The sequence below is a fragment of the Strigops habroptila genome, chromosome 5 (genome assembly GCF_004027225.2).
Source record: "Strigops habroptila isolate Jane chromosome 5, bStrHab1.2.pri, whole genome shotgun sequence".
Lineage (NCBI taxonomy): Eukaryota > Metazoa > Chordata > Aves > Psittaciformes > Psittacidae > Strigops > Strigops habroptila.
In genome coordinates this window covers 21,729,201-21,747,657 of record NC_044281.2, presented here as the reverse complement: position 1 = coordinate 21,747,657, position 18,457 = coordinate 21,729,201, and the positions used below count along the sequence as shown (strand labels likewise).

At 36.1% G+C, this 18,457-nt stretch overlaps 1 protein-coding gene across 4 annotated transcripts in view; it reads right to left on the bottom strand.

Annotated features, from left to right (window-relative positions):
- The window catches only part of SCN1A (sodium voltage-gated channel alpha subunit 1), a 92,979-nt gene that overhangs the window by 31,850 nt on the left and 42,672 nt on the right, over positions 1–18,457 (bottom strand). For all 4 annotated transcript variants that reach the window (XM_030488820.1, XM_030488822.2, XM_030488823.2 and 1 more), the window contains exons 4-16: positions 16,628–16,717; positions 15,728–15,856; positions 15,125–15,216; positions 13,761–14,033; positions 9,115–9,178; positions 8,367–8,508; positions 8,011–8,217; positions 7,240–7,545; positions 6,181–6,528; positions 4,842–4,974; positions 3,869–4,107; positions 1,157–1,330; positions 196–552 (exon numbers count right to left, since the gene is read on the bottom strand). In XM_030488820.1, coding sequence (XP_030344680.1) covers positions 196–552; positions 1,157–1,330; positions 3,869–4,107; positions 4,842–4,974; positions 6,181–6,528; positions 7,240–7,545; positions 8,011–8,217; positions 8,367–8,508; positions 9,115–9,178; positions 13,761–14,033; positions 15,125–15,216; positions 15,728–15,856; positions 16,628–16,717 — 2,554 coding nt within the window. The remainder of the gene's footprint in view (positions 1–195; positions 553–1,156; positions 1,331–3,868; positions 4,108–4,841; positions 4,975–6,180; positions 6,529–7,239; positions 7,546–8,010; positions 8,218–8,366; positions 8,509–9,114; positions 9,179–13,760; positions 14,034–15,124; positions 15,217–15,727; positions 15,857–16,627; positions 16,718–18,457) is intronic.

Here is an 18,457-nt window from a genome sequence, read left to right as displayed (position 1 = left end):
CTAACATTCTTAGGATTTTGATATTGCAAAATACTTTGTTCTCAATCCAAAATAGCTCTTAAGCTTAACTTTAAGCATCACTTGAAACCACCTGCTTAATTGCTTTGTTGAAGTAGAGCCAGAGCACTTAGTTTCCTTCAGGACTGAGCCCACTCTATTGCCAAATAATTTTTTGCTAATGCTTTGATTACATACCACAAGATTTCCAATCACCATGACCATCATGAAGACAGTAAGGCACATGGCTTGGCCTGCAACCTCCATGCAGTCCCACATTGTTTCTATCCATTCTCCACACAGCACTCGGAATACAATCAGGAAAGAGTGAAAAAAATCCTGCATGTGCCAGCGTGGAAGTTCACAGTCACTGGAGATCTTGCAGACACATTCCTTGTAGCTTTTCCCAAACAGCTGCATCCCAACCACAGCGAAAATGAACACAATGATGGCCAGCACCAGGGTCAGATTCCCCAGAGCTCCCACTGAGTTGCCAATAATCTTAATCAGCATATTTAGAGTGGGCCAAGATTTTGCCAATTTGAAAACTCGCAACTGGAAGAAAACAAAAATATTGTTAGGACAATGAGCAAAAAAGACATGAAGATATTTTAAAGCTAATTTGCGGAAGGATATTACTGCAAAATACACCCTAAATATGACTGTTCAGAGGATATCCTCTTGTCTAGAAGCATTAAGGTTCAGTCAATGAAATTCTTTGAAGTTAGAGCTTGATATCCTCAAAGCATAGTTTTTGCTGAAGGCCAAAGAAGCTACCAGACATATTAGGTGGAATTTAAAATCTAGGGTTTATCTGTTAAAATCACCTGTGCCACTTTTCTACAGGTATTTGTAGGGCCAATCTATTCCTGTGGTGCCAATCAGAGCACAATTCACCCAATGAGCCTGTTTCTGCACAACAGGATGTTTAACGCATGTATATACAATACACTGGAAATAGGCCCAGTACACCCATTGCTATCTATTTCTCTGGATCTCTATCAATTCTTATTGATGACAGCAAAATACCGCAAGTAGTAAGAGCTTGCACTAATGCAAGAGATATCAGGATCAGTAGCATAGCAAACATCAATCAAATATGTAAGGAAAAAAAAATTAAAGTCTTATTGAAAAATCAGTGCAATTGATGTATATTTACCAATCTGAATGATCGAAGAACTGAGAGTCCTTCCACATCTGCAAGACCAAGCTCAACCAAGCTAAGAGTTACAATAAAACCATCAAAAATATTCCAGCCTTCCTGAAAATAATAGTAAGGATCCATTGCAATTATCTTGAGAAACATTTCTGCTGTGAAGATTCCAGTGAAGACCTGAATTCAAAATGCAGTTTGTTACTCATTATGAGATACAATATTACAGATTTAGCTGCTGCTTGTTTTTAATTCAAGTTACATATCTGCAACATCTTATCCAAAACTGACACTTTAAAATAGTTCAGTGTACTGTAGTGATTTATTATGCCCACCTTCCCTTAACAAGTGCTACAGAAACCAAGTATTTTTTTCAATTAATTAAATTTCATACTAAACAAATTACATAAATTTCTGTTTCATAACATTTATAATCCAATTTCAACCCTATTAGGATATGAACTTTCTCGTGTACTGTACAAACAATATCCCAAATTTGATTTTCACAACATAAACCAGAATGCTTTCCAAGAAATTAGATGGTACAACATCTTCCTTGGTATACTAATTACAGTATACAGCAGCACAAATGAGGCTAAATCTAAGAGTCCAGAGAGGCAGCTCCTTTGCTGGTATAACCTGCCATGATCCCATTCAGTTCAACAGAGATACAATTATTTATACCAGATGGGGATCAACTGAGATACAATGATGTATTGAAGGAAAACTGAGGAACTTCTACCTGGGTGTTACCAGTAAGTTCAGTGAAGTTGATTGGCTCTATCATTTTGATCTCAGGATGGAAAGAGCATTTAAGAATGCATTTTAAACATGATATTGCTGGTAATGGTTTCCCATCATGGGATGCTATGCTGAATAAATAGGAATCATATTTAGGAGCCACCAAGGTAGTGCCCTGAGAAGCTTTGACAGAAGTCTTAGGAGAATTTCTAGTAGGATAGGAATGTACTAAAGCCATTGTTAAAAGCCTGTCAGAGCCCTGGTCTGACAGAAATGCTTTCTTTTTTGGTTTTGATAACCCCTTTTCAGGCAAACTGAACAGAAAATGGGGTAGCGAAATAGAATAATCTAACTGGGATAATCAGGAGTTGGACAAGAAGAGTCCAACTTCATCTGCCTAAGAACACCAATGGTATGTAACCTATATAATAATAAAACAGTGTTTAAATATATTCCAGATATAAACACTGGAAAGGGAAAGGTTACTTTTTTTTAAGCTAAAGGATTGGGACCACAGAGAAAGAGGTAGGAATGAATAAATACAGCTTGAAAAACTGACTTAGGTTCCTAATGATCAGGGCAGTAAGGTTCTCAAGGAGCTTTAAAATGGAACCACTGGAATAGACAAACCCTGAATGCCTCTATATTGCAGAAGGAGTTTATGTCTTAGGCTAAACTCCAGCTCAAGACTGGAAGACTATGGTGCTTATAGCCAGGTTCTCTTGCACTGCCTTCATAGTCAGATGTACGCCAAGATTTATATGGCATTTTCTTGGTTGGAAAACAAACCTATGAAATGCTACAATACAAGTTTTTACATTTTACTACTAAATTCAGATTCAGAGCTATTTTAAGTATTTGAAAACCAGCTATACATTTATCTATTATTTCTCCCTTTAAACCCTGTAGTTATTTACATGATCTGACATGTTTTTTCCTTATTAGAAAACAAGGATTATTAAAAATCCTGTTATAAGAAATGAATTCTTAAAATAAGACACAAAGTAGGACTGCAGCTGTAGATACTTCTATGTGATCAAAGCTGTCAGTTCAAAAGCATCAGAGCTACAAAAAATTAACTAACTCTTGAATTTTTTAGTAATTTATCTTTTTGAATTAGAAGGAAGAAAATATAGTTGACAACATGAGGAAAAGTTACCTTACTAATTATCTGATGACAAAAAATACAAAAAATTTAAGAGGAAAAAGCAATGCAGGATATTTTTCACAGTTTTACATGGAGTATATAAAGAAAAAAAATCCGCATAAAAAGTTCTAGAAATGCTCTTAAATGGCTCTTTTAACTATTAAACCTGTGCTTAGGAAACAGGGTAATAAAAGACACATTCATAATTTAAAGATTTGTATTGATTAAAAACTAACACTACATTTATTTGCAAAGTGTCTTTTTCATGGAACTAATGCAGTTCCTGGTCTATGAGTTAGACAAATCAACTTCTGTTTAAGATGGAATTTACTTAATGTAGCATTGGTATCATTTTCTAAGTTTTTAATTTGGCTTTGTAGAACACTGCAATATATTGATTTTGCAGTATCCTAAGTTACATGAGCCAGGGTTGACAGTGAAATTTCCAAAAATGTTCTGATAGGTTTAGATTGGATATTAGGAAAAACTTTTTCACCAAAAGGGTGATCAGATATTGGAAGAGGCTTCCCAGGGAAGTGGTGGAATCACTGTCCCTGGAAGTGTTCAAAAAACGTGTAGATGAGGCCTTTAGTGACATGGTTTAGTGGTGAACTTGGCAATCCTGCGGTAATGGTTGGACTTGATGATCTTAAAGGACTTTTCCAACCTAGCTGATTGTATGATTCTATGGTTCCTATCCTGAGGCCAATAAATGTCCAATAAATCTACTTTCTAAAGAGTGGAAAAAAGAAAGCTGTTAAAACCCTTTCTTTCAGTTCTTTCAAAAATATTTTCTTCAAATCATGAACATAAAACCCCAACAGACTTACCAGATTTCCAACTGAAAGTACATTATTGAATTCCTCGGTCATCGGATAATGTTCCATAGCCATGAAGAGTGTATTTAAAACAATGCAAATTGTAATAGCCAGGTCAACAAATGGGTCCATTACAACTAAGTTGACAATATGTTTTACTTTTAACCAATGTGGACTGCAGTCCCAGATCAAAAAAATATTTGCAAATTTATACCAACATGGTGGGCATTTCTGTCTTGATTCTTCAAGTTCTGTGGGAAAAGAAAGTTCACACAGGTAACTATGTGATTGCTCTACCATTCCTCAATCCTACATGAATTGTACCGCTCAAATTGTCAATCCGTACTGGTACTAATTAACCCTCTTTTTACAGGGCTTTTGTAGAAAGTCTGTATTCCAATCATTATGCTGATCAGTATCAATTTGTGTTACGTATTTAATTGTTCCTTGATTACACTTCAGCATATTCCTCTCACTTACTGTTCTATCATATCAGCATTTTTATTTTAAATTTGTGGTGTTAAGGTAAAAATTTTCAATACAATTTTCTTTCACTGTTCAAGAAAAAACCACACGTTTAGCAACAAGAATAGCACTTCTTTAAAGAGTAACTGAATAAATATAACTGCTAAAAATACATATATATTTTAACAATGGTTGCATATCTTTGAAAAATGTTCAGTGGTCTTTTTGTGTCCAATAATATAACTACATAGGCAGCTGCTCAGTTATGACCATCAAACATAACTCTGTAGTCCTGATGACCACATAAGATAGATGGTTTCAAAACAATGAGATGGAAATGCTTACTTATGTAATAACCTTAACGAATAAAGAGCTTTGAGTTTGCCAATAGATGTGTGTCAGTTTGTGGGATGGTGTCTGTTAAATAAGATATTTTATGTCAGTTTTAAAGTTTCAACTGAAATTTACAGAAATCCATTGGAAAAACAGGTATTAAATATCAAGCTTGCATAGCACACACCTTCCACAGTGTTTGTGAGGATGCTAGCGATACTCATGGCTCTTTCCCTTAAAGCTGGATCTTCCAGGTAATCCATAGAAACATGAAAAGAGCTTGATATTCTCTTCCTCATTTCTGTTTCTGTAGTGGTACCCTAAACAGAGAACAATAGTATGTGAGACCATGTTGGAGAAATGAGATAAGCAAATACTATATATAACCCTGTTATTAATGTCTTAGCTTGGATACATGCTTCATGCACTTCAACTTTTATCATGTCGGACTTTTATTACTTTTTAGTACCTTTGAAATAATTTTAAAGAGGTATGAGGCAATAGTTACCTAATGTTCAAGAGTAAGCGGGAGCTTATGTACTTAACTTGCATTTCTTTCCTTAACCTATGAAAAATAATTTTTAAATAGTGTCAAAATATTGTATAGTTTTTTTTTACAAACTAGTTTTTTTTCTTGCTCCTGCTGACAGAAAATTCTGGTTTGTAACATAATAGTCTTTTCCTCTAGGCAAACTGTAGCAAGTAAGAAAAGTCTGACTTCCTTATGCTTCCTCATGCTAGTATTTTTTTAGTAATGCGTGTAGACAGCTTTAAACTAAGCAAGGATTTTTTTTGAGACATATTCGCTTCACTTGTATTTGGTAAGAGAATGGCAGCCATATGTGCTGCACATATGTTCACATAGACATTTGTATTTTTGGAAGTATGTATTGATATTTGATCTTCCAATGAATTATTTGTTATCTACACTACAGAACTCCATCATCAATAGATGGAAAATATATAGGAATAAGAAATACATGATAATAAAGAATTGACAGCTTCCTTACATTTTTAACTGGGATGATAATGAAGAATGATATCAAAATTAACTGATAATGCTAATTTTGATAAAGCGGCAATAGCAGCATCATATTGATTGCAGTTATCTGATAAAATTTTTATATACTCTTTTCAATGGTATGGTAACTATGATTTCGAAGACCGCAGTCAGATGCACCTTTAGATCAGTGAAAGTAAAGCGTAGCACAGTAATACAGTAAAACATACCGGTTTTGTAAATGTGTAAGTTAATATTTTATTACTTGGAAACTGCAAATTGCATTCATTTGAGAATATTTGTAAGTAAGTAAGTAAATGCTTAGGTTGCCAACCTATCTTAGCTGTTTTATTTATTAAAGATTTTACAAGATGCAGGAGCGTTCACAGCTTGACCAACCAGGAAGCATTGCCAAGGGTTCCATTCTGTAGAAAATGCTGGCTGGTGCAGTAAGAAAAGGCCACGATGCCTGAGCTATTTAAAACTTTCTTACATTGTCATCAGTAGCTGGTTTATCTATTATCACCTCTGGCAGAAGCTGTCCAACAGGCGATGTAGGAACAGATGGTCCACCAACCAGGGAAACCACCCCATTGCAATCCACAGTGCTGTGCATCTTCCCATTCACTGGAAACACTGCCAGCATCCTGGATGACCTACTGGCCTGACTAATGTTACTGTTGCGCCGTTCACCATGTCTGCGTGGTACAAAGAGAGAATCTCTTCTGCTATCATTGTCTTCAAAAGTGCTGTGCTCATCATCAGCAAAGTCATTTTCAGATCCTATATCCTTTGCTCTACCTCTGAAGCTGAAAAGACTTGTTCTGCTGTTGCGCCTTGGAGAAAATAGGGAGCCTCGAATGCTCAGCAAAGACTGCAAGCAAACAAAATTTGTGATTATTATGTGAAACCTTCATATTTAGCATTAGTTTTAGTATAGAATAGGGGTTTGGGGTTTTTTTTAGAAAAGCTAAATGCTGCTGTGAAATTTCTGTATGTATTTCATTACATATATATATATTGCAGATAGAAATACCACTGCTCGTGGATTCTTAAGACAAAAACAATTTTGAGCACTGTTTTCTCCTAATGTCAATTAGAATTACAAAGTAAAGTAGTTGCACAATACCCATCGTGAAAAAAAGGGAGTTTATACATGCACTTTCTTTCATGTATGCAGCTTCCTGGACATACGGCACCACCCTCCAAGCATCATTGGAAAAGGAGGAAAATATGAGGCTATCATAATGGAAATATACTGTTAACATTTTAGTAAGTCTAGATAATATATATTCACTCTAAAAAAACCCGCAGAAGCAATCAGAGAATATTTTAGTATGACTTTTACACAGTAATAGAGATATGAGGTACATTTAATTCTCTGTGGTTTTTTACAAGACAATCTAGTACCTACAACACTTTATCTCAAGCATTAGCAACAATAATAAAGTTTAATGAAAATCTTAGGGTTTCTTTTCTTTAGGCATTAGGATGATATTACAGTACCAGGAAGACTTGAGTAGTTTTGTAACAGTCTGTGATGCTTTAAGTGTATGCTTCTATTAAAAATAACCATATGCAATACCTGATGTGGAGAAGAATACTTCTTTTCATATGTCAGTCTATTGCCTTCAATAGATAATCGGAAACCTTTCCGTCTGATGCTGTCTTCTGATTCAGACTTGTGAAATTCATCTTCATCTTTTTCCTCTCCTCCGGACTGTTCTTTCTGTTTTCTTTTTTTCCTTCTGTTTCTCCTCTCTTTCGCACTCTTTGAGCTCAATTTTGATGCTGCTGAGGAGCTTTCTGAGAGCCCTCCTGCTTCTCCTCCAGCGCTGGGCTCCCTGGACTCCGCGGATGCTGTTACTGCTGCTGCTGCCACCGCTGCTGCCTGCCACGTTGCAGAATGAATGTATGTCACTAAGCGAACCATGACATCGTGGTTTTTTTAAATTTACTTATCAGAATTTCTGGATCTCAACATTTTCCATAGGATATCCTCTCCCTATTTTTTTCTAATTTTTGTTACTCAGTTGACTCAAGATACGTATTGATCACAGCCTGCTTCCATCTTTCATGAGCAGTTTTTAAATGCAGAAGACTAACAGACTCAATGACACTAGACTAAGAAAAACATAATGAATAATGTATATCTGGTTTTGAGTGTTCCTTCTTGATTATAGCCAAATAGCTCACAGTACAACATCTTTAGTGCAGAATAGAATATCTATGAGTTAGCTCTGTTATTGAAAGCCTGTCAAGGTGTTTTATAACTTCAAATTCAAAAAGAAGAGGGTGACTATCTCTAGTAAAGTTACTTCCATATACTTCTGCATTACTACACTATAAATTATACCTGAGCTGCTTCTTGTTGTTTCTTCAGTTGTTCTAGCATCTGTTGAAATTCTGCCTCTTTCTGTTCTGCTTCTTCCATGGTCGCTTGATTCTGTTCTTCATAGGCCATGGCGACCACAGCCAGGATCAAGTTGATCAGATAGAAAGACCCCAGAAAAATCACCAGAACAAAAAATATCATGTATGTTTTCCCAGCAGCACGTAGTGTCTGGAAATAAGAATACATTTATAAGCAAGAATAGGTTAACAAAAGTTTTGGTTTTCCTATCATCAAGATAATATAAGAAAATTGATGTTAGGCTTCTTGCATTATTGGTACAAAAATATTTAGTTTGTATTACATTAAAAAATTCTCACCAATTGATAAAGGTTTTCCCAGAAGTCTTGAGTCATCAAGCGAAATAGTGACAAGAATGCCCAGCTGAAGGTGTCAAAACTTGTGTAGCCATAATTGGGGTTTCTACCAGCTTTCACACATGTATATCCTTCTGGGCACTGCCTATAAAGACAAACTGGTTGTTAACATATATAGTTATTTTAATATTTATTTTTAATATTTAATATCACCTGGAATGTCCAGGAGAAGATTACGATTAAAAAGAGGATTTTTCTGTAGAAATAGTAAGTCATGATTTTAATAGCAAACTATTTTAAAGGACACTAGAAAAATTATGTAGGAATGGCACATAAAAATTAGCATCAAAAGTTTACTCTAAACTTCTAAAACATAATATTCCAAATAATTTTTTAATTATTTATCTTGTAACATTAATGTCAATGTCACTGTTTTCTACTGTCTGAGCCTGTTAGTACTCGTGTGCAGCTGGAACTGCAAAATAACATGTGTTTTCCAGCAGCTGTGTCTGTTACTTCTCATCCAGCTACACTAATACCAAATTACTGATTCATTCATGCAAACACTAAGTTCATCTAACCAACACACTGAGCTCTGACCAGGAACTCAAATCCTTAGTGCAGCATAAAATGTGCAGCATTTCTTACATGAAAGAAAGTGATCACTCAAAATATAGCTCCCTCCTCCAAGTGTTTATCTAAAACACCTAATTTGTACACAGTGCAATAATATGATGAAATTTGGTCTTACCCAGCATCAGAACTATTTCCACAAAGCAGAGCATCATTTTGCCCTTCCAGAAAATAAAAATGACCTGTTTAGAAAAGAATTTTTAAAAAAATTATAAAATTCTGAATATGAAACTTTTCTTACAGCTCTATGAAAGAAATAGTCCTGCTCTAAAAGTGTTAAGGTGAATACAGATGCAATTTTATCAAGCAGTATTATTTTTTTAGCAGGACCATATCTTTAGAGTAAATGGCAGTATGAATTGCAGTAAGTACTGTCACTCACAGCACTTACTGTAAAAACGCCAAAAGGTACTGAAAATCCTGTCAAATGCTGCTGGATGTAGATTAAATGTACAATTCTCCCTTCAGTCTGATTGCTGAACTAAATCACACTTTGGGAAATTGTATTGTACAGTTCTTTATTGTCATAATTAAATTGTATATGAAAAAAACCATAGTGATAATGTATTTCAAACTTTCTGATCACTATTGCCATGGGTTCCAGTCTGTCGCCTAAAACCACTAGGACCCTGTTCAGCTGCATCTCTCCATCCCATCATCAAAATTCACCATTTGGAAAAAATCAGGTTTTAAACTCTATGTAGACCTTGTTCAGACACTCTGTGAAGGACTCAGTTTCAGTGCCTAGTGATACATCTGTGTCTTGCAGGGTGCAATCTTCTGTACTGTGCAACACGCACAACCCTTTGTGCGGCCACTGTCATTTCAGGCTGGTATGCATTGCAGATATGCACTGTGCTGAAACACAAGCTGAAACCAGTAAAGTTAGCTGACATGATGCTGACCACAGCTGACCCTTATGAAGCAAATCTTATTCTGCATTATGTCAGCTATTCATGATTAAAATATACTGGAACATAACAGCTGGTTAGGAAGAACGCAAACCTAACTTGATATAGTTTACATTGAGCAGTCAGTTGTGATCAGTACTGCATCAGCTGAGCTGTACCACTGAAACAGGGTCTGTATTCAAGTTCTGTGGTTCAGAGATGTCCCTTGCAAACATGCTGTACTTGCCAGCTTCACAGGAAAGAATAGCCACCCAGGCTTTCTCTGAGTGCACTGGTACAACCATGACAAATGCTCAAATCATTATCATGATGGGAAAATTTTTATAACACCACAAACTGAGCAGTATAAGCATGTGTCTCTAACTAGATGCAAGCCTCTGAATTGTATTTTACCAAAGTAATGTGAAAAGTCCCTCACTACATCAATGGTATATGTTTACTCCCCATTATATGACTGGGAAATGGGAAAAAGACCCTGGTAGGTGAACACTTTACAACAAGGGAATTTACAGTTGCTTGGGTAAACATAGGGCAATGACTGAGAAAAATTGCTACAAAATAGGTTGTGAGATATTATTTCCCAGGCAAAAAATTGTTTATGGCAAGCTTGCCAAGACAAACTTGTCTAGCATTGAATTTATCTTGGAAAAAGAAGGAAAAAAAAAAAAAGTGTTGACTGACTGATGCCAGGAGTGTTTACATAAAGTCTCTCTAAATGGTATTTCCAAAAATGAGCTCAGTGGCAAAATTAGGTCTTACATGCCTTTTTTACATAGGGTACACAACTACTGGCATAAAACCTCTTAATTCCTACAAAACACAGCACCATCACATTGCTCTGAGCTCCATGTGAGTCCCTTCTTATTCCCCTGTGACACAGGTAGTTTAAGATCCATTTCTGTATCCTGTCTGCCCACCTGCAAAAAGAGAGCAGGAAGCTGTGAGAAGATAATTTTTCTCTTTGAAACTGATGGTAAGCAAGGAAAACCTTAGTAACTTCATAACAAGACTCATAATTTCATTATAAATTTCATAATACATATGAAATTCTGTGTAAATATACCAGAGGTTCAAGTAGCCATTCAATAAAGTATTTTCTGCAACTAATTCAATTCTGGGTTTCTTTTAGGGGACTTCAGGTTATCTTTAAATTAAAAGAAATCAGAGCTTGAGTTTATAGATTCTTTGTTAATAAGCCAGGAAATTTAGTAATGAAATTTGACCTTGAAGTCTAAGTCTTCATTAAGAGACTTTGCTTAGACTTTGTTATACCCTGTGGCATGGGATCTCCATGAATTCACATGTTCAAGTAGAAAGATAGCATGTTGATTTAAGAAATTCAGATGGAAATCCATCATAGTCATTGTTCAGCTATGTGATCACACTTAGAATCTGTCTAACTCTATTTGAAATTTGCCTGGCTTTAACTTGCAGCTATTGAACCTCTTATATCTTTGCCTGCTAGATCAAAGATATGTCTATGATGAAATTTCTGTTCCCCATGAGGTCTTTCTCAACTGTGATCAAGTCGCCCTCTAAACCTTCCCTTTGATATGCTAAGTAGGTTGAGCTCCTGGTCTATCTTGGTATAAAGCATGTTTTCCAACCCTTTAATCATTCTGTTCTGTTCTGAACATCCTCCATTTTTTCAACATTCTATCTAAATTGAATTTTATATACTATTCCAGTAGCGACTGCAGTAGTGCTAAGTACAGAAGTAATAATGCCTTCCTGGTCAATTATTTATGTGAACAGGACACGATTTAGCTTTTTGGCTGCAGAATTTTAGTCTTTATTTGTCAGAGTTCTGGCTGCTCCGCAGTGCCTTAGATGCCTTAGCTGCTCTGTTGCTAAGGGCTTTCCAACTGCATTTCTATACCCTGCTTCTCAGTTGCAGCTCTGCAACCTTTCACGTAAGCTGCTGTTGCAGTGTTTCCCAGACCCTCTATGGCATTATTTTTCTTTTGCTCTCATGCTTTTTTTCATGTTGCTTTTATTCTAATGACATTACACCTACAAACACATCGTTGTTGCAGCAGGTACTCATAGGAAGCAATTTTCTCTAGTGCTAGACTCACTCCTCTTTCTCCCCCCTTTTCCTACTTCTTTCTTGTACCTTTTGGCTTATATTAGGTGACCTAATAACACGGATGTATGAGCTTAAAAACCAACCAGCCATGCAGCACCCACCCTGATCAAAGTGCATTCCAGTTAATGCTAATAGCACTGTAAGCAGGAACAACCTGTAGGGAGTTTAAGGAGGTGCTAATGAAAAACACATGGTTGCTGTGGGAAAAGTATTATGGAGTGATCACTGCTGCATTGGAAAGGATGCTCAGGGGAGGAGACACACTTGGGGACCCCACCACTTCTCTTCACAGTTAGCCACTGCGGTCAGTTTTCCCATTCCCCTTCCCTTTTCTTTCTCTCTTTCCCCTTTAGCTCCTATTTTTCTCCAAAAGTAACTTTCATCGTTAGAGATGATACATGCCATCAGCTACACCCTTTATGCATGTGAATCTGTCTCAACATGAATTGTGCAGCATTGATTTTTAGGGTAAGGAGTTTAGGCTTGCAACCTCACACTTAACTGCACTGAAACACATTTCTTTATCTATTCTCAGTTTGTCAGACCGCTCTGTATCAGCAAAACTGATTGGAAGGTCATACTTTGGGCAATTATCAAAACGGAAAAATGCATCAAAACATCTTCTGAAGAGGTTTGTCTGAGATTGCTGCTGTTCAAGGTTTTAACTAGTCTAGATGATAGATTAATCTAGATGGGTTTATCAAATTTGCAAATGATACTGATCTGATAAGGATGGTGATGAGTTTGTGAGGAAACAATTACAAAGACGCAGGACAGTTGAAAAAATGGTTTGAAAACATAGGATGCTGTTCAGGCTGGAACATTGAACTGTGCAAATACAAAGTGAGAACTCAGTGAGATCAAAATCTGTAAAAGATTCAGGAGCAGGTAGACCACAAGCTGAACAGGATTTAATGATGTTTACAATTGTAAATAATGGCAAGCCCCAGCCTAGGATATAAAACCCAGAAGTATAAGTTACTATGCTGCCACATAATCCTTCTTCTCTGCTTAGTACGCCTCACGTGAAGGAGAAATGTTTAGATGTGAGTACTGCACTTTAAGAAGGATATTTACAAACAAGAAAGGATCCAGATAAGAGCTCAAGATCTAGAAAATAAATTGGAGGACAAAATGGTTAATGATGTGTGCTGCTTAGCATCCAAAAGGAAGACTGAAAGAGGAGAGAACAGGGCATGTCAACATGAGAATAGCAGCTAAATATCTCAGAGAGAGTAATTCATGATAGGGAATAATTTTGTTTTGATGCCTGTGGTGAAGTTAATAAGAACAATGAGCTTAAATTACAGCAGGAAAATTTGTTAGACCCTGAAAAAAACCTTTATAATAATGACAGTGAAGCACAAGAATGGATAGATGGTGAAAAACTATTGACTCCATCACTGGACTGAATGTCAGAAATCTCTGATATGTCACTTCTGTCAGAAGTGACATAGCATTCTGTTTCTGATCTTGCTTTGGAGTATTAGAATGGAAAATGTGTAAAACTTCAGTAATTATAAGAACTCCTTTGGATCTCTTTCTGTCTCAGGGGAGATGTGAATTTGTCAGAGGGAGCTGGGAAAAAGAGCTCTATCAAGTAGAGACACCACGTTCCTTGCTCCCTCTTCAGTGCCAGCCTTTGAGAGAGAGAAAACACTTCTGCTCTGCCTTGACTAAATGTATCATCCCTTCCCCTCCCAATTTCTAAGAACTGGGTCAGCCACAAATCACTTCTATAAGAATTATGCTGTCAATACTTACTTTGATCTTCAATGTACCCCTTCCAGTCAAATGGAGTCACTGTTGAATTAACCAAGGTACCATTTTCACCTAGAGTGCTGTTTAGCTGGGAGGTAATATTTGTTTCCAAAGTAAAATTTTCTGGAGGCCACTGCAGGCATTTATTCCTCAAGTTGCCCATGAACAGCTGCAGCCCTATTAGTGCAAATACACTCAGACAAAACACAGTCAGGATCATAACGTCCGAGAGCTTCTTCACAGACTGAATTAGGGCTCCCACAATAGTCTTCAAGCCTGCAAATGCAAAGAAATTTTTATTCCGATGTTCAAAACTGTTTTGAAAGCATAAAAATGACAGTGTCTCCCAGTAAAGTTATAGATTTCATGCAGAAGCCCAAATAAATGATTGTAATGTCTGTGAAATAACATTTCTGTGAAGAGCTTTTTCAGTTGTGAAAATGAATAAATAGCTGAAATTTATGTTCATTTGAAACTGTGAATGGAATGAGTTGCATATATTTCAAAACACTTGTTTTAATGTTAAAACAAGTGACTTTTTTATTCATGTTGTACATGAATCTCACATAAAAGTCTTCTTTTTATTTGTCAATACTTCTTGCCCCAAACCTTTGCTACTATCAGTTTTATAACATACTAGATTTAGAAGACAGTAGTAAAAAGCCTGTTCAACAATAAATACAATTAAAATTTAATGCTATAAAACTGGAGATGGTTTGGAAAATCATTGAATTTTAAGATAATAAATCCCCCATGCAATGCCCATGCTATTCTTTATTATCTTATTCCTTCATCTTCTTACTAAGTCAACAGTTCTATTTTTTAGACACAAATATTCACAACAAATACCACATAACGTCATGTAGGTAAGTACACGTGGGTAAGAAAACTTCAGGGTTACTGGTAGTCATTGAATGTGGAGAAGAAAGCTTGACATCATACGATGCGAACCACACACACTGTGTACTGCAATGTCTCATGCAAGAATCTGTTAAACTCAAAGGCTGATTTCAAAAGGCAAGAGCTCATGTTAAAAAGCAATGAATCAGAGATTTCAGTGAATTCTAGTATCTTCCGATTCCTGCTTTTTTGTGAAAGAAATAAGACTCATGTTTAAAAAATATGAATTCCATTTTAGTGAAGTAAAGTCAGCCTCCGTGTTTAACCTAGCTCTCACCTGGGATGACTGATATTGTTTTCAAAGCTCGGAGAACTCTGAATGTTCTCAACGCTGAGACATTGCCCAGGTCCACAAACTCTGTCACATATCTGTAATAGGGGAGTTCACACACAAACACAATGACAGGATAAAAAGGAACAGTTGGGAGGTACAAGGGGCCTAACACCTTACACCAACTACTTCTTACCTGGAATTACAGAAATAGTTTTCAAAGCTCTCAATACTCTGAAAGTTCGAAGAGCTGAAACATTGCCTAGGTTTACAAATTCTGTTACATACCTGTAGGATTAAATCACAGTTATTCAGAATTTAGGCAAAGTTTATGCTACTTACTTGGGTCTTTCATCAAGACCACTTTGGCGTTTTTAGCAAAAAATTAAATAGCAATAGTCAGAAGTTTACCTTTCACTGCAGTGTGCCTTGCATTAATATGCTTTCAGAGCCTTCAGTTAAATTAAGTGTCTCTGAAGTGAATCACAGTGATTTAATTTTGAAAGCCTAAAATTTATCTAGACTAGATTGGTAAGTTTGGAGAATGAAGTAAAGGGATGCTCCTTTTCTGCTCAGAGAAAAAAATGCAGGACATGAAATTAGTCCCTCTAATACTAGCTGTATTACTGGCTTCTGCAGTGTTTATGTTTATATCAAGATATACATATTAGAATATGAAAATAGTTTTAGACCAAAGTAAATCCACATTTCCATTTAATGAAATTGATATGTATGGATACTAATTTCATGCCCTTTTTGCCCTTCACTTTCAAAGAAAAAGCAAAAAACAAAAACTTACGCAAATGTAATGACAGTGAAATCTAGCCAGTTCCATGGATCTCGAAGAAACGTAAAATCTTCTAAGCAAAAGCCCCTTGCAATGATTTTTATGAGTGACTCAAATGTGTAAATTCCAGTGAATGTATACCTGGAAAATTAATATATATGAAAGTTTAAGCAAAATAAGAAGCAATATTTTACAATGGTATTCTGATAGAAAACCGATGATCAAATGAAAGAGTTTTTTATTTAAAAACTGGAAAAGAAATACAGTAAACAAGCAATTTCTTCTAAAATGCATTATATTCATCACATATACCTGGGTATTAACATGCATTAGTTGTGACATACTGCTGAAGCACAACTCTCCTGATCTTGTACGTAACTAAAAATAAAAAAATCCATCAAATAAATTTATTTTTGATGCTCAGTTTCAAAGTGTACAACACTAGATCTGCTACGAATAAAGTTATGAGTGTGACTGGATGCTGTCTGTATTACCAACATCTAAAGTATTTGGTATGAACTCTAAAAAAGGAGGAATGCAAGCATGCACTGAATTCTCACTTTAGTAATACTTTTGCTTATATGCATTCCTTAACTGAGGTGTACAAATAGATGCTATTAATGCAGTGGCATAAAGAAGGCATAGAAAAATTGGGCAGATGCTAAACCATGAAGATAAGAGAAAACTAGTGGAATCTCAGTAGAATACTATCTGTAAACAACTTTCATTTTTTCTACCCATTCATTCTACTAGAAGGAGATTTAAATAATTATTCAACATTTCTACATAGTTTAGACAGGAAATGGCAGTAGTGTCTCATGACAGTTCCCGCCAGCACACAACTGCTGTTACTGGCACGCTGACTTCTAGAAGAACAATCAAGGATTGCTTTAAATAACATAGGCAACTTACTCTACATTCTTTGTCCAGTCTGGAGGGTTACTCATGGTCATAAATACACAGTTGGTCAAAATAGTGCACATGATAAGCATGCTGAATAATGTAGATATAGTTAAGGAAAACACAGTAGTAAGTCATACAAGATCACATCAGCCATACATCTTAAGTACAGTAAAATAATGCCACTTAACACAAATCTTTAAAACTTGCTAAACATTTCACATATATTTTGCTTAACCTGGTAGTTTTCACTTTTAGACAATAAACTTTAATATTATTCTTGATTTGGTCATGTTCTGATGTTGATTTGTTGATGTGCTCATGTTTTGTTTTCAGCTGGTACAGAAAGGTGAAGGAGGTGGCTCTCACAGGCCTGGGAGGTAACGTGAGCTAGTAACAGCCAAAACCAAAAGAGCTAACAGGAGAGTACTGTTTTACTTAAGCACCTCACATGACTAAATAAGCAGTCTTTCACTTCTACAGTTTATGGTACTAAATTCAACCGCTGGCATATGCAAGGTAAAAAAAGTTTATCTTGTTTACAATGAGTCAGAGCTGTGGAGAAAGCACACACCACCCCAGCACCCAGCACAGCCAGCCTGTCAAAGACATGGTTCAGTTAGTGAAACAGAAATCCATAGAGAGTTCACAGATTAAGGAGAATAATTTTCCAACATTACTTTGGGGCTGTCTCGAAACACGTGTCAGTAGCAACAGAAGTATCTCTTATTCTACCAGTGCTATAATTTGTAGTCAATTGTTTGAAAAACATGGAAAACTGGTGAAGATTAGAATGAAAATTAATTTTCATTAATGTTCCAGCTAGGAACAATTAGTTATTCTGGGACTATGAAATCCAGACTAACAGCTCAGAGGAGCTTGTGGTAGGGACGTGGGACAGTCTACCATGGCTTTGTCACATCCAGTGTGATATTCTTGGTTTACAAGATCAGTGGCTCTACAAACAGTGTGGTCCTTCTCTTTTCGTGGCAATTAAGTAAACTCGAATATTCAAACATTTGAATATTTATATATATTGATACTGAAGTAATCAAACTAGACCGAAACCTGATTTAAAACGGCCACATGATGGCAGCAAAAAATAAGAACCACTATGCCTGTATGTTAAATGTTTAACTCAACTCTAATTTTCCCTCTGGTCATCGCTCTAACTGAACTGTTCCTTAAAAATAGTTGCACAAACATAACTGGCAAAGAAGCTAGCTTAAAATCAAGAACATACACAAACTTATATATGTTGCCATACAAGCTCTGTACGATAAAAATTATTGTTCAGTAGCTTAGAATAAATTATTAGAATGCCTTACAATGCTTATCCTCACGGTCCACAGCCAGGTCTAAAGAGTCTGTCTTAATGTAAGTGGGAAATTCCTTTAAATAAAGATAATGCCTTTTGGTAGTTGAAAAACTTGGAGATACCTGGCTGCAGTGTCAGTAGTCTCATAAAACAGTTAAAGTAGTGGACTGTCCTCCTAGGAGAGCTGAGGGTTACACTATGCAGTGTAGTATGTGTCCACAGCTAGATATCATTCATAACAAAGGCCACAGGTAGGTCTTCGCACGTTCCTCACTCCGTAGATAACTCACCACTTCTGTGAGCTGCATGGCCAAAGTGCTGTTCACTCTCAAAGGGAGCAGATGTTCAAAAGGCGCTAACTCACTTTGAAATACAAACTCTGGCCATGCTGTCCCGATGGGGATCTCAGTCATAACTGACACATTCAATATCTGTGCCTCTCTTCTCCCACATTTGAAGTGTTTGATTTACAACCTAAACATCCCCTTAATTTACTATTTTATGTTCTAGAATAATTCAATTGT